The 20,716-nt window shown below is 41.5% G+C and overlaps 2 protein-coding genes across 6 annotated transcripts in view; one reads left to right on the forward strand and one right to left on the reverse strand.

The window, feature by feature from the left end:
* ASCC1 (activating signal cointegrator 1 complex subunit 1) overlaps positions 1 to 19,033 on the reverse strand; it is a 105,065-nt gene extending 86,032 nt beyond the window's left edge. The window contains exons 1-5 of one of the 2 annotated variants that reach the window (XM_026713479.2): positions 18,466 to 19,033; positions 13,493 to 13,621; positions 10,155 to 10,254; positions 6,921 to 7,018; positions 5,471 to 5,649 (exon numbers count right to left, since the gene is read on the reverse strand). In XM_026713479.2, the coding sequence (XP_026569264.1) occupies positions 5,471 to 5,649; positions 6,921 to 7,018; positions 10,155 to 10,254; positions 13,493 to 13,601 (486 nt within the window). In that variant the 5' untranslated portion in view covers positions 13,602 to 13,621; positions 18,466 to 19,033. The remainder of the gene's footprint in view (positions 1 to 5,470; positions 5,650 to 6,920; positions 7,019 to 10,154; positions 10,255 to 13,492; positions 13,622 to 18,465) is intronic. The other variant, XM_087932337.1, reaches the window with a different exon arrangement.
* Positions 19,034 to 19,070: 37 nt separating this feature from the next.
* ANAPC16 (anaphase promoting complex subunit 16) overlaps positions 19,071 to 20,716 on the forward strand; it is a 28,076-nt gene continuing 26,430 nt past the window's right edge. Inside the window, exon 1 of one of the 4 annotated variants that reach the window (XM_026713483.2) lies at positions 19,071 to 19,266. The gene's annotated coding sequence lies outside the window, so the exon portion shown is untranslated. The remainder of the gene's footprint in view (positions 19,267 to 20,716) is intronic. The other 3 variants (XM_026713482.2, XM_087932339.1, XM_087932338.1) reach the window with 3 other exon arrangements.

The following is a 20,716-nucleotide window of genomic DNA, read 5'->3' on the forward strand; positions in this document are numbered from 1 at the left end:
TTTACGGTAATTTGACAAAAAGCCTGAATGCAGTAAAAGAATATTGGGGAAAATAATTGTCACTGAAACTGAAGATTAAGGTCTCTGAGAAGGCCTTGAGTTTTGTATTCTTGGCAGGGTAATGCCCTGACTAATACAATACAAAACATAACAGACGCGTCAGAAAAATAACAGGTAGCCCTTGATTTATGCCTAGTCATTTAACAATCTACACTCAAAGCTATGATGCTTTGCAAAGCACTTCTGTCTGTTGTAAAACACTGCACTGATTCCATCCACCCACCCCCCCTTGCAATCCAGGGACCTAATTTCAGCCACTTAGCAACTGGCTCACATTTATGACCAACTGCCCAGTGTCCCACCCAGTGGTGGGATTCAAAAAATTTTTTTACTACTGGTTCTGTGGGCGTGGCTTGGTGGGTGTGGCAGGGGAAGAATACTGTAAAATCTCCAATCAGAGGTGGGATTTGCCGGTTCTCCAAACTACTCAAAATTTCTGCTACTGGTTCTCCAGAACTGGTCAGAACCTGCTGAATACCACTGCTGGTCCCACCATCATGTCTTCACATGATGTCAGAAACCGGGCCATGCAAACAAGTGAAGCCTCATCCATGGGATGTAGGCAGCACATGAGACCATGCCCCCTCAGGTCTGCAGAAAAAATTCTCTCCACGGAATCGGTCCCTGGTACCCAAAAGGTTGGGGGCTTATGGCTTAAGGTACTTCAACGCCTTCTGTCCATCTCTGAAATAATTAAGAGGAATTCTCGATGGGGCTTCCGGTTTGAGCTTCTTCAGCGACAGACCGAAACCTCATCTCTGCGAGGCTTCGAACTGTGCTCGCTGCTGGAGCGCCCCGAGCCGGCTGGCTTCAGGGCTAAGCCATCCCGTAGTAGTGGTGAACAGGGGGGAGACTGCCTACAGGGTTGAGGAGAGCCGCATCTCTCCTCCTCAGCTGGTCATTACTCCCTTTCCCGAAGGCGGTTGTAGCAGTGGTCAGAAAGGGCCACCACAAAGAAGAACTTGACTGGAACAGAATGTGCAGGAGGAAGAAGTGAAAGTTTTGGTTGACCGGGTCAAACAGCAAAAGGAACAAATAAGGTACCCTGGAATTGAAACTGTTAAAAAACAATAACATTGTTCCCTGAGAAGATTTTTAAGCTGCGAAGGAGAGAGAAAAGGGAAAAGATTTGGTTTTTTTTTCTCCTTTTCCTATACTGACAGCTAAGAGACTTAAGTAAGTAATTGGAAAAAAATCCACTTTGACATCAATAGGCATTTAATGCTGAAAATAAAAAGTCAAAGGGATAATAAAGATTTCTGCATAATTAAAAGCTTTTGAAAACAGAAAAGGAGAGAAAAAGAATAAAAGGGTAGGATCTGGAAGGGAGGAGACTGCCTGGAATTAAAAAAGAACTTACAGCAAAATCTCAATAAGACTTCCAAAAGATACATTCCAACTGAAATATCACAACAAAAACCCCAGGAAGAGAAAGTCGAAAAAGAAATAAGAAGATATAACTCGGAACTATCTGCATTACTTGATGATTTCTGGATTCTTGGTTATTGTTTTGAATGACTAAAATCAATCAGGTGGTTGTTTAAAACTGTTTAAAATGGCTCTACTTTTAGAAGAACTGAAAATGGAACTTAAAAAGTACAAAGAAGATGCACAAGAAGGGAGAGGTTTTTTTGGCTTCATATTTCAGTTTTTAGAAATGGAGATTTGGAATTATGAGAAACAACAAGAAATGCCTGCAGAACAAGAAGATTGCGACAAAGAAGAAACCATCTTTAAATGAACAAGTAATCTTAGGTGGGGGGGAAAAAAGGAAAGGGGGGAAAGAGAATAGAAAGTTTAAGATTGGGAAAAACAACTCCAAAAAAAAATAGAGTGAAAAATAAGTATAAAATCAGAAAGCAACAGAAGAGGGAAATGCAGAAGAAAGAATTAGAACTAGAGAGACAAGGGGGTAAAAAGGGGAGGGAGAAGATGAGAGGGATGAAAGAAAGGAAAAGAAGTTATAAATGACAGAAACAAAATACAGAGAAACAGGGCCTATTTAGAGATAATGGGTGAAAATTTAATGGAAAAGGGGATTCTGCAAAGATACATAAGATAGTGTGGTTATATTAGAAACAGAAATAATTTTAGAAAATATGAAACAATGTATGATTAAAATGCCTGATAAAATAGTTATCATAATTCAGTGGAATGCTTGTCAATAAATAAATGTAATAAAAAGTATATTTAATGATTTATAAAACATATGTGAAGAGAAATAAGGGAAAAATTAATTATGGAGATTATGTGTGTTTTTAAGGAAGTATGACATTTAATTGAAAAGAAGTGTTAAAGATGATAAGATTTTAATGATTATTAATGATAGAACTGAACTGGAACGGAATGAGGGTTTATAATTACATATATTTACAATCTTTTTTTTCTTTAAAGAATATAGTGTGTATTATAAGAATGTACCAAGCAGAATTTGATTGGAAGTTATGTATTATGTATTATATTGAAGGTCATAACCTTAAGGTATATATTGAAGTTTAAATAAGAGTTGAATGGATGTAATTAAAAGATATAAAGGTGTCATACTCCAATTAGTAACTACAGGAGAAAACTTGTTTAATGAGAAAAGATAATATGAAATTGAAACAGAACAGACAAAAGTATAAATATAATGATTTGAATTGAGATGAGATAATCAAATTAAAATCAAGAAAATCAAAAGAGGGGAAAAACTATATAGAAAATGTAAAATAGTATAAGATATGGAATAGAATACAAAAAGGAGCATGAAATTGAGTTTTGTGTCTGCATAAAGAAGTTCAACCCGGGACCATGCTATTTTCAAAAAAGATGTTTTACTTGTATTTTGTATGTGTGAAAACCCAGATAAAACTTTATTTAAAAAAAAAGAGGAATTCTCAGTATATCCTCTACACTTCTCAATCTTGTTCATTTCTTATTTCCAATATTAACTGGGATTGTATATATCTATCCACGTTAGAGGAAGATGCAGGACTAGATTTCTTTATTGGCAAACAGAGATTATTGTAAGGCTACAAATGCAGTGGAAATCAAAAGCCCACTCTGGTTTCCTTAATCACTATCTTATAATAGAAACAAAGAAGCTTCTTCTAATGCTGCCTCTGTTAAGTCCTCCAGCAAATCTTAATTTTCATTTCATCACAAGGTTGTTAAATCTATTAAGACTGTGGCTCTCTACCTTGTCTTGACCATAGACCACAGCCACAGACCAGGGGTGGGATTCAAATTTTTTAACAACCGGTTCTGTGGGTGTGGCTTAGTTGGTGGGCGTGGCTTGGTAGTCATGTGACTGGGTGGACTTGGCTTGGTGGTCATGTTATTGGCTGGGCGTGGCCCACTCAATATCACTCACATCGAAGCACACATATCCTCGCCTGGCCTCTCAAGACTGTGGGGATGCTGCAAGTCGTAAATGTGAAAAATGGTCATAAGTCACTTTTTTCAGTGTCTTTGAAAAAACTTTGAATGGTCACTCCACACAAGCAAAGTACCAGCAAAGGAGGGGAAAAAAACTCCAGAGACATTCCTAAGACAGGAAGTCTAGAGATGCACTGTGCATGCGTGCGCGCCTCCCAACAGCCAACTTATTGTCAGGTATTTGCTGTGCATGCATGGGTGGCAGGGCATGCTGGCGATATGCACGTGCGCACGGCACACGGAGGGGTCACGCGGGCCTGTGCAGAGGTGTGCAGCACACACAGTGAGGTCATGTGTGCATGCGCAGAGGGCTGGGGGCACATGTGTTGCATTATGGGTGCAGGCACAGGTGCAAGCGTGTGCACTTTCAGCACGTGACGATGAAAAGGATAGCCATCACCACACTACACTATATCAAGCCTTCGCAGACTCCCTGTGGTGAAATTGTGCCCCCAAGGATCTGCAAGACAACAGGCTGAGAACCACTATACTAAGACGGAATGGGACAATTTGCCAGGGTCAACTCACTACCGCCAATTCGCCATGGCTAATTTGCCAATGGCCAACTCGCCAAGGGACAATTCGCCATGGCCAACTCACCACAGGCCAACTCACCATAGGACAAGAGCTATACTAATATCAAAGAAATAGCAGAACAGAATCATGAAAGAAAGGATGCCAAAGGAAGGACAAAATGAAATCTGAATGACAAAAATTAAAATGCTTTTAAACTATTTTAAATAATTAAATTGAACTGTCCTGTGGCGGAGTTGGCCTTGGCGAGTTGCATTCTGCGATGAGTTGGCCATGGTGAGTTGGCTACAGCAAATTGGTTGTGGCGAGTTGTTCTAGACCCATATTAAGACATAAAGGGGGAACATAGGCCTAGGTTTCTCTCAAGGGTCCTTAGGTGGGAGGACCATGAATCACAGGCCTTGAGAGTCATGATCATCCAGTTTGCCCAGAGGAACCTTGTTTGGCCCTAAATTTAGATTGGCCCCAACCCTGACAGCCTTTCAGAAGATCTTAAGACATGGTTGGGTGCCCGAGAATGGAGTTAAGAGTATTGGTAGTTTATGCCGTTTATATTGGTTTGGTCTCTTGGCTGCTATGTGCGTTGATGGGTTTTACATTGCTTGGTATTGTTTTTATTGCTGCAAGCTATCCAAAGATAGGCAGCTATATAAATAGAAGAAAACAAGCAACCAACCAAGAAAGAAAGAAAGTATTCCACAATAGTGTACATTGGGTCTTCCGGTCAATCTTGACTCCTGATGACTATCAGGAAAAGTCTCTGCAATTTTCTTGGCAATGTTTTCTGATGTAGTTGCTACTGCCTCTTTCCTAGGACTGGCCCTACATTACTCAGCTGGCTTTGTGCTTTAAAAGAGCAGTGGTGGCACAGTGATTAGAATGCAGTATTGCATTCTGCTGACTACCAGCAGTTTGATTGCCACAGTCTCAAGGTCAGTAAAATGAGGACCCAGATTGTTGGGGACAGTATGCTGACTCTGTAAACTGTTTAGAGAGAGCTGTAAAGCACTATGAAGCAGTATGTAAGTCTAAGTGCTGTTGCTATTAAGGTAAGACTAGAACAGAGTATCTCAATCTCTAGCCAGGTGCTTTAATCACAACACCAAATTAACTCTCCACCTCACATTGTCCTTGTCTTAACAACTTAATTTTCTGCTGTTATTGTCAAGGGGCTAAAACATACAATCCAGGAAATGCCATCCTCAAAGGCTCTCATGGAAGCAAAATAATTATCAGCACTTCTATTAGGGTTCACCTAACATACTCTCATTCCAAAATAAAAATGGATATGAGGATTGAGAGAAAACGAAAATATTGAACAAGTAAGACAGGAACAAGAAACAATATGCCAAGCAAACAGGCTTAAAACGTTTTTTTCTGTTTTGTAATGATCTTGAAAAGAAAGCTTAGTTACGTTTTGCCCACTCGACTTTTTCCAAATATTATAATGAAAACTTACATGGGAACATTTCTCCAACACTTCCTCTTTGAATTGTAAAAACCTCTCTTGGATTGCAGGCTGGTTGAGTGCAAATGATAGAAAATGTGTGAAGGGCTGTTTTTTACGAAAGCTTTCAACGAGAACATCGATTCGTGTCCGTGCTGAAATAACACCGCTCCGATGTTGTCCTGTGATCACTGAAAGCAAGGAAAATTAACAGGACAGGATCTATGCTAATGTGCTTTAATTTCCCCCCAGAAATCTAAGAATAGCAGGCAGCTAGCAGGTACTTGCTGTACTCCTAACCCAATTGACAAGATGGCTGCTAACTTGACAAAGGACAACATAGGCATGGAGCGAGGAGCTTTTCTCCAGGAAGGAGTAAGTCAACGTTAGAGGAAAGAATGTTATTTTTTAATCTTCATATTCCAACTTTGATCTATTGTCTTGTGTTTCCTACAAGAAATTTAAGAGAGCATACATACTGTTCACTTTTCCTGCTAATGGCATTATTACATTGCTTTAGATGCGTACAAAAGCAACATTTATTTTCTTGAAATCCCTTTCTCTCCAATCTCTCTGCTCTGCGGAGTAGGTGGGTAAGATCAGGCAAAGATTGCCTACATCTTGCCTTTTTTGTCCCACCCTCCTGGAAACAGAAGAGATTGGAGGGGAAAAGATTTCAAGAGAATATTGTAAGCGTAAGCTCAGTGTGCCCACAAATCCCTTCCTCCCCAGTCTCTCTGCTTTGCGAGAAGAAGAAAAAATGGAAAAAACACAGGACAATACCTATTGTCCTACAGTCCGGGGGTCTCCAACCTTGTCCACTTTAAGACTTGTAGACATCAACTCCCAGAAGTTGAAATCCACAAGTCTTAAAGTGGACAAGGTTGGAGACCCCCTGGACTATAGTCAATAGTATTGACTATAATAGAGACCACATGACTGCCAGGCGCTGTCAAAGTTGTAAATTGGCCGTAAAGTTTTATTTTTATTGAGAACTGTCTATAACTTCGAATCGTTGCTAAACGAATGGCTGGTTTGTGAGGATTCTTTTGGGTAGAATGTTATCTTAAATCAGAGATTATTTTCTTTCTTTCTTTTTTTTTCTTTTGGTGAATATAGTAGGCTGGAGGAAGGAAAAAGAAGTGAAAAAGGGATAAAATTACTGCAAGTAAATTTACGAATTGGGGAAGTAGAGGGTGCACATTGGATTACAGCTGTTTCATTGTCATTGATTAAGATCCCTTTTTCTGTGAATTGAAAGACTGTCTCCGTTTATGGCAAGCCTTTGTTTTTCATGGAATGGAAAACAAATCCTCTTTCTTTAATTTCCTTTTTGTAGCTCATCTCATAAGTGGTAATAGAAAATTTTCTTTTTACATAGTACCATATTATTTCTTAGTTTTATGTAACCTGCGTATGAAAATCCAGAAGTCTATTCCTTTTTGCAAGCTCAAAATCTTACCAATTTCTCCTTCCACCCCTGGCTTGGGAATACTGATGGAGGTTCGTGTTTCTGTCTCCAGTTTTTTCCTGGTTTCTCCTTTCTTTCCTATTATATACCTGTAAAAACATTGAGTGGGATACGGAAGAAAAAGGAGCTAAGGTTAAAAAGCTTAATTAGTATTAAATGAGTTCCCGTGTTACAAAAATAACTGTGCCCTGTGTTATGGAATGAAAGGATGTGTGTTTGTGATTTATTTTTTATGTATAATGTACACTGAAGATGGCATTTAATTTCATTGTACGAGGTGCAGTGACAATAAAGTAAATTAAACTAAACTAAAATTTTATTAGTTGGTAGATGAAGCGTGAGAAGTTTTTTTTTTTTATCCCCCTCCAACAGTTAGAGGAAATAGAAGTAAAGCCAGGGAATTCTGTAATTGACTATGTGCTGGTTGTAAAATTGATAAGACTCCCTAAATTTAGCAATGTGGATTTAGTGGCATGGCATATTGGCAGCAGCTTCAGAAAAAAACAACGAACAGAAGAAACAAACCAACAAACATAAAGCAAAGCAATATGAGATATGTAGTCTTGGATGGGCCTGTGGCCTTGCAAAGGCCCAGTGAGGGACCCTATTTGAAATCAAACCAATCTGGAAGCCAAAACTGCATATCAAGGACAATTTATTTATCCCCGCGACAACTGTGAGGTAGATGAGGTGGAAAGGAAAACGGGCGAACAAGAAACTGGTTGGGAAAAATAGATGGCTGTGGCTCATTTTCTCCATTCCTCTCAGGTTCACTAACTACTTTCGAGGTAGCATTTTACTGAGAGAAAAAAGGTGTGTGTATGTATGTGAGGAAAATGCTTAGGTAAGACTTGGCTTTATTGTCTTAATAAAACCAGGGAGTTAACAAAAAAATATTTGTGTGCTGTCTCGGCCTGTAGTGTGATTGCTTATCCTTAATCTCGCTACAAGATCCCATGTAAACTCTTGACTGTTGACCAAGGGTATGTCTTCTGTAGTCTCAAGCTGCCCATTCCCAAATGGTGGTTGCTGCATGTAGACTTTGGGGAGTGGTGCAAGGAAAGGCAGGTGATTATAAGTGAGTTGCAACAAGTTTTCATTGTGACGCTCATAATCGTCAACAAAGAACTCCAAAGAACCGCAGTGAGAAATGATGGTCAAAATTAGATGGAAGCTACATCAAATTAAGCAGTCCAAAGCTGCCCAAGTGGTTTGGAACGAAGGCCAAATCAAACAAGCTAAAGCATTTTAAAAAATGTTATAGTGCACTTATCTGTTAAAACCAGCCACTTAAGCTTTTTTTTCTGAATTTCCTAGTAAGAGTAACATGAAAAGAAGATGATGCTAAATGCATTTTAGGTTGCAATCCTATCATCTTCTTCCTAAATATAAGCCCCACTGAATGCTGTGGCTGTACTCCGTAAAATAACAACAATTTCCATTATTGTAACTTGATTAGAAGGAAGCAAGCTTGCTAGCACATCCTCTCTGATCACTCTCCCAGGGCTTCCCTTGATATAGAAGTGGCCAAACATTATCGTTACATGCAAACCAGGGCTGGAAGTTACAATTAGCACTTTGCAAAAAACAAACCAGGAGGAAAATGGCATTTGTGATTGGTTTAGCCACTCCACAAGGGCAGAAAAAGTAACTGTAAACAGAATGCTGGTTTGTGAATAAGCAAGAACTTGGTTTTACTGTGACATGCAAGGTTCTCACTGGAACTTGCTTAAGAGATAAGTATAGAACTGGAATCATTCAGAACATTCCCTTATGGAACATTTATAACTGAAATGAACCATTCACACCTCAAAATGGGATATTCCCGTGATGGCGAACCTATGGCATGCATGCTGGAAGTGGTCGCCCGGAAGAGCCCCACTGTGCATGCACGTGCACCACCCGCCCAACAGCTGATTGTCGGGTATCTGGCACAAATGCGCAAGGAATGGTGGTGTGTGGGTCTCGCGTGCATGCGCAGACATGTGGCGCGCACGGGGGTACACGTGCATATGCACAGGGGCGTAGGAGCCCCACACGCATTACCTTCTAGGTCTGGCACATGATCGCATGCGCATGAGCATGCACGCAATTTTCGGCACGGGAGCCCAAAAAGGTTAGCCACCACTGGGCTATTCCAACACATACCAAGTCTTCTGAAGCAGTCCAATAATACTTGCAGTTCATTCCAGGCTTGCAACATTTTCCCACATCCTTATATAAGCAACAGCACTAGCAATAACATTAGACTTATATACCGCTCCATAGTGCTTTGCAGCCTTCTCTAAGCGGTTTACAATGTCAGTATCTTGCCTCCAACAATCTGGGTCCTCCTTTTACTGACCTCGGAAGGATGGAAGGTTGAGTCAACTTTGACCGGATCAGAATCGAACGCCCTACCAGTGAGCAGTGAGTTAGCAATAATGCAATAATGCATTCTAACCACTGAGCCGCCAGGACTCTATGAGACTGAATTGTTAGCCTTGATCATCTTTGCATAGGTAGAGAAGGAATTTCTGTCAACATTAGAGCCGCAGTGGCATTGTGGTTAGAATGCAGTAGTGCAGGCTACTTCTGCTGACTGCAATTTGGCAGATCGAATCTCAGTGGCTCAAGGTTGACTCAGCCTTCCATCTTTCCAAGGTTGGTAAAATGAGGACCCAGATTGATGGGGGCAATATGCTGACTCTGTAAATCACTCAGAGAGGGCTGTAAAGCACTGTGAAGCGGTATGTAAGTCTAAATGTCAACTCATAAAACATGCCTATGCCTGTTTTAGTAGTTGCCATTTAAAAAGTGGGGGAGGGAGGAAGGAAATCTGGAAGAGCAGTGCAGCAGTTTGAAATCAGAAGTACATTCCAACACTTCTCTTTAAAAGATTGTAACTAAACTACCAGAGCTTTTGCCCACAAATATATTTAATTGGAGAATGTGTTTGATGACACCCAGCCCATGAACGTGTTTAATTGGAGAATCTGATTTATAGACACACACGTGGGGAGGGGGAAACAGGGTCAAAAGTGGCGGTAAATTACGTATGCCAGAGTTGGCTTCATACAGGTCATGCCAGTGTGTCGCCTCTAATAAATCCTTTGAAGTTTTTTGAAGTTTGGCTCGAGACTCATGATTTAATTAGGGTGATTGCTGGGGAATCCTGACATTGCTATTAGAGCAGGGGATACACATCTGCATGCCGTTCTTGGGATTATATTCCCTCAAACTCACTTATACAGTGGACTAGGAATGTCCATAGCGCATTGGTATCCTCTTTCTGTCTCTTCCACTGCAAATGCGTCACAGGGTTCGTCTGAGCCATCTCCAAGACCTATAAAACACGAGCCCATAATAAGTCACTTACCAAGATGGCCCAGCCCATCTCATCTCTCAGATAACGAAAGAAAAAAAGAAACCCCAGTTAAGGGGCAATAAACAGCTGCTGTGGTGAATCAAACAGTGTTTTGTTTTAATCTGCTTTCAAACACAAGCTGCAAAAGAAGTCTGTGGGAACCTTTTCAGTGGATTCTGCCACGGATGCAAATGTCTATTTAAGAAAGCATAAAAGAATAGAGGATGCAGATGCGGTCTCTGAAAGCTGACAATTGGAAGCAAAGTGATTCTCATTGTCATAGTCAATATTCTCAGCTGAAAAAGAAAACACAGCAATTATTCTCTTCTACCAACCAGAAAAAAAAACAAATCCTCTTCCAAACCCTGCATATGTGAAAACCGCCTGTATTACGTTGATTCAATAGCAATTCAGCAGATAAGTTACAGGGAAATAACTTTTCCTTAGATATAATGCATTTCTAAAACACTTGACAATTTACAGAATGTTGGCGGTGGGTCTTGAAATACATACATACATGTATACATAACTAAGTAAACAAACTGTAGACAAGGTTAATAATCCTTATTTTAATATTCTGCCAGCACGCGAAATTTAAGTATACTGTTAGAAGAGTTTGCATTCTCTCCATTCCATCCCCTTTATTCGGTATTGGTATGTAGAGTGAACTCGTATGATCTGTTGGCCTTTGTGTCATTTTTCTGGATTTGCTAGCATGGTTTACAATAGAACGTTTATTGACTCTTCTGTTATTTGTCATACTCCTGAAGATATTCCATCAATTCATGCAGTCTTTTGATCTGGTAATGAATGCAGTACTGATATAATGTCATCTTCTAGTACCAGAAGTAAGCAGGGAAGATTGTAGGATATGACCAGGATGAGCCTGAGGGAAGGGTAAAGCATGTCATCAGTTGTGAGTCCCTTCATGCTCACAAGAGATCTAAGTCCAGCCCACCTGGAATTCCTATTCTGGAATTCCTGAACTACTCAGGAAATGCTTTGACCACCAGTAGTTCGGATTCTTGTAGGGAGCTTAATCTTGCAATAAGTCTTTCTATCTATTTGAACTGCCTGGCTCTCCTGATTTATCTGGTGCTTGACACATATTTTCTTAACGTATGTTAGATATTGACACTTTTATTGCCCAGAATTTCACTACATCCCTTCCATTTTCGTTTGATCTTCTTTGAATCAGTTACTCTCTGTCCTTTGGCATTCCAATTCTAAGTTGGAAACTCCTTCTAAATTTGGACTTTTCCACCTCCTTGAACCTCACCTCCTTGAGCCTCTTATGCTTAAAGAAGAACTTGATAGCAATCTATGTATATAAAAGCGAAATACCACTCACGCATCATCACAATATCTCCAGAACCGTAAAGCCTACGCATTTGAAATTTGACACGTATGTTCCTCTTGGCTTCTAGGTGCTCACTAAAAAGGATTTTTTGAAATGACCATCAGAACATTAGTATTTTGTATATTATTATTATTATTATTAACATGCTCTGATGTTAAGGAGTTCTACTCCCCCTCCCCACCTGAAAAGAAATCTGTTCCAAATGCAAAACACAAGCAGAGGAGAGGAGTTTCAGTTTTAGTTTTACAGCAGCAAGCAGCTTTAGTACAGAACAGCTGAGCTAAGCCACGCCCAGGCGCCTTGCTGTCTCCTTGCTCGCACAAAAAATACTGTTTCAGTTTCCAAACAGCTCTCAACTCTCTCACACACTGACAGGATGCTAGCCAGATGAATACCAATGGATGCTGGTAGGCAGAGGCAAAATTTTTCCGCCTTATTTTCTTCCACAAAATCTAAGCGTGACCACATAGTTTCAGAGCGAAACACGGCTATTGAGCTAGTGTTCCAACATCTGAGGGACTGCCACAAAAAAGAGATCAACCTATTTTCCCCAACACCAGAAGGCAGGACAAGAAACAATGGACTGAAACTAACCAAAGAGAGAAACATCCTAGAACTAAGGAGAAATTTCTGACAGCGAGAACAATGAATCGGTGGAACGGCTTGCCTTCAGAAGCTGTTTATTTAAAAAAGAGACTGAACAGCCATTTTTCTGAAATGGTATAGGGACATGTTGGCAAACCTATGCCACGCGTGCCAGAAGTGGCTCGGAGAGCCATTTCCCCCCGCACGTGAGAGGTCACCCAGAAGAGCCGCACTGTGCATGCATATGCCGCCGCCCGACAGCTGATTGTCGGGTATCTGGCGCACATGCGCAGGGGGGCGGAGGAGGGTGCACGAAAGACATATGTGCATGCGCAGACGTGCTGCGCACAAGGGGGAATCGGGTGCCCATGTGCAAACGTGGGGCACACAAGGAATCACGCATGCATGTGCAAAGATGCACGGCATGTGAGGGAGGGAATCACGTGTGCCTGCGCAGAGACGCAAACACACAAGGGGAAATCACTCACATATGCATGGCGCGCGAGGGGGAATCAACTGCACATGGGCAGATACATAAGGGGGTGTTGTGTACGCATGCACAGGGGGAATGGGGGGTTGCACGCATGCACAGAGGGTGTGGGGGGGCCCAGCACGCATTGCCTTCTGGGTGCTGGCGAGCGCGCACACAATTATCAGCATGGGAGCCGAAAAAGGTTAGCCACCACTGGTATAGGGTGTCCTGCTGGACTAGGGGGTTGAACTAAAAGACCCTCAAGCTCCTCTCTAACTCTGATGATGTTCTGTGTCCTATGACTTAGTAAAACAAACAATTCCACCTACTAACCTTTTGTTTATGAAATAGCACAAAATTTGAAGCCAGCTAACTGTGATTCTTGGGTAGTATGATGTGCGAACTGTTGATTTAGAATTTTATATCCTTATGTTTATTATAAGGGACGTGGTGGCTCAGCGGCTAAGACGCTGAGCTTGTCGATCAGAAAGGTTGGCAGTTTGGCGGTTCGAATCCCTAGCACCGCAGTAACAGAGTGAGCTTCCGTTCCTTGTCCCAGCTTCTGCCAACCTATATTATTGTATATTATTATCCAATGTGTTATTTTATGTTATGTTTATGCAATATTATTTACTAGCTAGATGAATGTTTTCTTAAATAATCAAATACTGTAGAAACTATGGACATTTTATAATTTTTCACCTTGCCTTTTGCATTATGGCAGTCTCTTCAGATTTCCATTTGGGGGTAAAACAAGATATAAACAAAAATGAAGGGATCCTGCAGAGCAGTGATTATACCTGTATTAAAATCTTCCTCTTCTTCCTGTTGATGAGCTTGCTCTCGAGTAAAGTTTTTCCTATAAACACGCCCATCAATTCTTATCAGTACTGGCCGTAGCACCTCCATGATTCTTTATCTGTACTTGGCTGAAAGAAAAATAAAATAAATTGTGCCTTATCTCTTCAGTTTCTTATTCATCACAATATTAACACTAATATATCAAAAAATAGTTCAGAGATGTCCTCTGTAGAGAATAGGAAGCTGAAATTATATCTTTCTGGATCCAGCTATTTGGATGTAACCTTCCAATACCTAATGTCACGTATATTTACATTTTCCTCAGTCATGGAGAGAATTATTTTTTCACGATGAGAAAAGAGTCCTGCTAGACTAGGGTTGACATGATAGCAGTGCTCCAATATCTAAGAGGCTGCCACAAAGAAGAGGGGGATCAATTCTATTCTCCAAAGCACCTGAAGGCAGGACAAGAAGCAATGGATGGAAACTAACCAAGGAGAGAACCAACCTAGAAATAAGAAGAAATTTCCTGACCATTAGAACAATTCATCAATAGAATGACTTGCCTCCAGAACTTGTGGGTAGTCCAACAATGAAAGTTTTTAAGAAGAGATTGGGCATTTATCTGAAATGGTATAGCACCGTGATGGTGAAGCTATGGCATGCGTACCACAGGTGGCACACAGAGTCATTTGTGTGGGCACGTGAGCCCCAGCCAAACTTACCTGCACTGTTCATGCGCACGCCTCCCAGCTGATTTTCGGCCCATTTGAGGCAGTTTTCGGCCTTCCTGAGGCTCGAGGGAAGCCTCTGCAGCCTCAGGAGGCCGAAAAATGGACCTTCTGGAAATACCGGAAGTGCCCGTTTTCAGCCTCTGGAGGGTCTCTGGAGCCTGGGGGAGGCCATTTTCGCCCTCCCGGGCGCTCAAGGGAAGCCTCTGCAGCCTTTGGGGGCCAAAAAACAGGCCTGTTTCGGCACGTCTGGTATTTCCGGAAGGCCTGTTTTTCGGCCTCCTGAGGCTGCAGAGGCTTTCCTCAAGCCTTAGGGAGGCCAAAAACTGCCTCAAATGGGCCGAAAATCAGTTGGGAGGCACGTGCATGTGCAGTGCAGGTAAGAGGGTGCAGGGAGGTGTTGCACGTGCGTGCACAGGGGCGGTGGGGCACATTGCCTTTGCACGCGCAATTTTCGGCACAGAAGCCCCAAAAGGTTAGCCACCGCTGGTATAGGGCTTCCTACCTAAGTAGGGGTTTGGACTAGAAGACCACCAACATTCCTTTCCAACTCTGTTATTCTATTAAATCAGCACTGCACCAACTTTGGTCAGGCATTATTAGCAACCTCAGAAACAAAGAAAGATGCCATTTCATTATCACGATCACAACCAGAAAGATACCGCATCTTAACAGAGCCGTTCAGCTCCTTTATCTTCCTAGTTTAACTAAAACTATTGGTGCTGGTTATCTGGATCAATTTAAACAAAAACTGAAAGCTGCCTAAATTACGTTTGTGAACAACATAAAATACATGAGACAGTGGGGGAAAAAAGAGAAAGAAACGTATATATTAAGACAGTGTTCTCCATCCTGATGACCTCCAAATATATTGGATTTAAATTTCCAAATCTAAAATCAGCAGGATACTAGGGAAAGCTGATCTAGGTGCCAAACAGCATAATGATCCTGTTCTTTCCAATAGTTCTTTAATAGGATATTTCGGTATATACTTATTTCATGCAAGATTAAGAAAATATGGTGCCAGGCAAAATTGCTAAATTACTGAGAACTGCAAAATGTTTGATGATTGTATTAGAAATAAGAGAAAGGCAATCTGAAGTCACGGTCTTGCATATATTGCAAAACAGCAAATCCACCATGACCATCTGATGTTAGGCGAGCTTATTATTTCTTGAAAGTTTTGCCTAGTAAGCAAGGGCAAAACATTATGATTTGTAAACAAATATTTTGGGAAGAAAAGGAGATTGAACAAAGGACTGAGTTTCCCAGAAAGCAACACGAAGGATCAATTCATATATAAGGGTCACAATTCAAAGACCTGGTATATATTCCACTTATTTGCAAAACATCAGAATTTTCAATATACCTCTTAACCATATTGCCCAAGCAGAATATGGATGAATGGAGTCAACAGCATTGCTGGGTAGTTACTACCGTAGATGTTAGAAAAACATAACTGAGGGAGGTCATTACCTTTATATTCTGCTTTTTGAGATTTCAGAGGCAACTTAGGAATCAGTCATTGTGTTTAGAAACCAAACATAGGACTAAATTTACTGACAAAGAAATAAAGGGACACTAGTATAGATCCACTTCAAGCTATTTAGCTCTCATCAGCTAGCTGCTAGCTCATACCCTTATGGGATTCGAACCCAGGCTGCTTACCCTGGGCATATTAGGTAGATGTATTAAGTCTCTCCCCTGGTATATCCAACAAAATGAGGAGAACCTGTGGCTCAGGGGTTAATACATCTACCTAATAGGTAAGCAGCCCAGGTTCAAATCCCATAAGGGTATGGCTAGCTGATGAAAGTTAAATTGCTTGAAACAGATCTATACTAATCTCCCTTTATTTCTTTGTCGGTAAAACATAAATTTAACACAACAACAGTTTGTCACAAAACCGACTGCCTGCAAAGGACCTTGGATTGGGGCTGAAAGGTGAAAATGGAAGCAGTATGTTCTGTCTCATAATTAAGTAGACCAGGTTGCCCTTCTAGACTGGTCCCACTGGAGAAAAAACACAGAACTGCATATTGCAAGGCAATTCTTCTGCAGTTACCCATCTTTCTCAAAAGAAGACCTTACAACATCTGCTTTATAGCTACATTTACCCAGCATGATGCTTAATCAAAAATTACTAATAACTAGGAAACCTGTGCTTCATTGGGATTAACATTTCAGAGCTATCTGGCATTGAGTCACAGCAACTGGTCTTATTTTCTTGTTGGTTTACCATGTTTCGTTGCCCATCCAAACAACTTCTTCAATCTGAACAATTTGGTCAGGAGAATCTGAGTGGGCAGAGAATTGTATAACATGCCAACTACTAAAATTCTTAGGGGCATTCCCACAACCACCTCAGGGTTTCTTCCCCAAAGTGTGTGGCAATATGTCAGTGAAGATTCTCACTCTTCCAGGTAGAATTGTTCAGAAGTTGAGTGAGGGCAACTGAAGTGACGGCAACTGAACTGAGTGACGCCTACTACTCAGATTGAAGAAGCTGTTTGGATGAGAACATTCTCTCAAATCAACAAGCAAATAAGTCCAAATTGGGCATTTCAGATATATTTCTTTACCAGATGCTTCAAAGGCCTTTAACAATGACAGGGTTTCTGCTATACTGCTTTCACTTCAAAAGTTGGGATCAAAATAGCCCATGTTAAACTGTAATCAAACATCAGCACAGAAATTGTTTTGTGACATTTTGCATTATGTCATAAACTGTTTAGCCCGTGCTTAACTGTATAGCAGTCAAACATCAGCACAGAAAATATTTTATAGCATTTTGCATTATGTCATAAACTGCTTTATGATAATGCTTATGTCATTAAATGTTTTATACAATCTGTCAGATTTCAAATCCAAGGAGTCATGGATCCTGGATTTTAGATACAGATTAGCCCACTGGAAGTACTTTAGTTTTAAAGTAGCTTGCCCTATGGTGCATCATTTTGCCCAGTTAAAGGTTGCAGGAATCAGAGTTTTAGTAATGAAATTCCTGTTGTTACCCCTATACTTCTTAAAAAGAGAGGAGTTACAAAGACTGCTGTAATGGTTTATGGGAATAACCTTGGGAGGGGGAAGAACCACAGCCAGGGTACTGGGTTAGATAAGAGGCAGCTTATCCCACACAAAAATCGGACACAGTAAACATCTCAACAAGAACTTTCTCCATTGTCTTGGGCTGTATAGGAGAGGGAGAAATCTACTTTATGAGACTTTCAAAATTCTTTTACTGTAACATAAAGTAGAACTAGTTCATCTGGGCATGCTTCTAGTCTGCAAGCATGCTTCTAGTGAACATAGGTTCACACAGCATGGCACACAGCCACATATTAATAAAAATAAGAACAACATCATCTGCCTATCCCAGGTCATTGGGAAGGACATGATAAGCAGATAAAAATCCAAGTCTAAACAATTGGCTAACTGTGCTGCTAACCATAACAACGATAATAATTTAATTCTGGAGGTTATCAGCACACTGGGTGCCATACCAAAAAATCTTGGATAGCACTAACAAAAAATATGTGCATTGACAGCATTTCCCTCTGTCAATTACAAAAGGCCATGGTGTTTGGATCTACACCTATGTACCAAGACATCGTATCTTAGGTTCTTGGGAAGCACTGGATGCATGTGAAGGCCAACATCAACTAAAGAATGGGCAGTTATTATGCAAACAAAAGTTTGAAATCACAATAATTTACTGACTGTGCAACAACCATCCATAAACTTATTAAATTTATATGCTGCTCAACATCCCGCAACTCTAGATGGTAAGCCAAATAATTAGTTTGCTGTACAAACCCAGAAGGTACTTTTGGGACAGTGCTTAGTGCAAATATGGACAATGAGTTAATTAAGTCATTATTATTCAGGAGCAAGGTTTTGGGGGCAGGCATAGTAAGCAGGTAATGCTCTAGTTTTTTAATCAATGATCAAGTCCATCGAAATAAAAAACGGGGGCGAAGTGACCCAAGAGTTTGGTATCAGGAAAGTCAGTCTCTTTCCCCATCTCTTTCTGTATGTATGGAAAAGGATCATTAGGGGGGCACCATTGGGGATGAATTTATTTCACCTATGCCACGTCTCTTATTCGGATCTTTTTTCCATCCGCAGGTGGTACAGTATGCTCAGAATATCTTTTCCCCACGGAAGGAAAGCAAGCAATCTGGATCCCTAAACTCACACCGCATTGCAGTTTAAACCACTCCAGCCCGTCCCGATCTTACCTCCCTTATTAGCTCTCGGTCGAGGGATTAATGCTTAGCTGACAGACTGGCCCCTTCAGATCCGGCTGCCCTAAGTGGGTCCCACTCCGGATGGGCAAACCGGAGCAAACGCGGCGCTTCTCAATTACAAGAAGCCCTTCGCCCTGCTGATTGGGGCGCGAAGGGAGGAGGAGGGGCAGAATATTAATGCAAACAAGTGCGCTAGCAAAGACTCGGGATCGCAAAAACCCAGCCCCCGATTCAGACGATCGCAGTCTTTTAACCCGTGTTTGTACAAGTGAAAAGGGTGTTTGCCGTCGAGACCCGGAAAATCTGGCCGCCAAAGCCAATGTTTGGGACACACAATCAAAATACCCTGCGGCAGTGCTTGCTTCGATTGGGGCTCGTGGTGAGAAAGTCTAATTCTCTTCCACTAAACTGGTATCTGAGGCGAGAAATGGGCCTCCGCGGCCAAAGCGGACCCTCGACCTTTCCTCCCCCAACTCGGCGTTATGGGTCTATCGGCCCCTGGTTGGTTTTTTTTTTTTTTTTTTGCTTTCTGGCCACTCCCTTTTCTGCCGCACCAATCAGGAGGCAGCAGAGGGCGCGCTTCTATGACCCAAGCTACCTCTAGAGGCACCGCCCTTTGGGTTCGGACCTGTGTGGCGACTGCGTCACTGGCGTCTGACTCCTGTCGGATTTGAATGGCTTCCGCCTCCGAGTCGCCCGCCTTCTCTTGTTAAGAGCTACCCTATCGCGATATTTCTCCATCCCCCACCGGCCGGAGGAGGACGGGATCGTCCTGGATAATCTGGACGCCTGGTAATCGTAACAAGCTACCTTTGCCCCCGAATCTTTTCGTCTCCTTCTCTGCCTCTTCTTGGTCGGGCGGTGCTGCAGCGCAAAAAAAACAGAAGCGAAAATCGGCTGCTTGCTTCGGCGGGGTTCCTCGCTTTTGAGCAGCAGATGCACATCAGCGACCAGTTGTGTGTTGTTGGCTGGTGTGATGCGGGTTGAGAATAGGAGTAGGTGTAGGGTAGGGTAGAATAGAATAGAATAGAATAGAATAGAATAGAATAGAATAGAATAGAATAGAATAGAATTCCTTATTGGCCAAGTGTGACACAAGGAATTTGTCTTGGTGCAAATGCTCTCAGTATACACAAAAGAAAAGATACATTCGTCAAGAATCATAAGGAATAACACTTAATAGTCATAGGGTACAAAAAGCAATTAAATCATACTAGGAAACAATATAAATCGTAAGGATACAAGCAACAAAGTTACAGTCATACAGCCACAAGCGGGAGGGGATGGGTGATAAGGAGTGATGAGAAGAGTAATAGTAATAGTAGTTCAGACTTTGTAAATGGACAACGTTGAGGGAATTATTTGTTTAGCAGAGTGATGGCATTCAGGAAAAAACTGTCCTTGTGTCTAGTTGTTCTGGTGTGCAGTGCTCTGTAGCATCGTTTTGAGGGTTGGAGTTGAAACAGTTTATGTCCGAGATATGAGGGGTCTGTAAATATTTTCACAGCCCTCTTTTTGACTTGGCAGCATACAGGTCCTCGATTGAAGGCAGACTGGTAGTAATTGTTTTTTCTGCAGTCCTAATTACTCTCTGAAGTCTTTGTCCTGTTGGGTTGCAGAACCAAACCAGACAGTTATAGAGGTGCAGATGACAGACTCAATAATTCCTCTGTAGAACTGGATCGGCGGGGAGGATTGGGGTTTGCCTTTGGTCCATTATCCTTGCAAAAGTGCAACTGAGCAGTTGCGTTATTTCATTAGGTTTACCAAAAGAAAAAAAAATCATCCTTTTTTTTGCTTTTTCTAACATAATAGCAATAGCACTTAGACTTATATACCGCTTCATAGTGTTTTAACAGCCCTCTCTGAGCGGTTTACAGAGTCAGCATATTGCCCGCAAAAGGGTAGTATTGGAAGGAAAACCTAGTTTTCCCTGCTGTTTACATATGTTTTCCTACCTTCCAGATCTTTTTGCCTCCTTGTTTGAAAATTTTTGATGGACTCTTTGGTTGCTGCCCTTGTGCCTGTGTTTTGGAAAATACTTCGTTGAAAGGAGGGGGAGAAATTATGTTGACTAAATTATGAACGGGGTGCAGATTAATCTACATATATTCAATTTGAGGGATGCGGTGGCTCAGCGGCTAAGAGGCTGAGCTTGTGGATCAGTAAGGTGGGCAGTTCGGTGGTTCGGATCCCTGGCACCATGTAACGGAGTGAGCTCCTGTCCCAGCTTCTGCCAACC

The sequence above is a fragment of the Pseudonaja textilis genome, chromosome 4, assembly GCF_049901715.1.
Source record: "Pseudonaja textilis isolate UNSWEBS1 chromosome 4, rPseTex1.2, whole genome shotgun sequence".
Taxonomy (NCBI): Eukaryota; Metazoa; Chordata; class Lepidosauria; order Squamata; family Elapidae; genus Pseudonaja; species Pseudonaja textilis.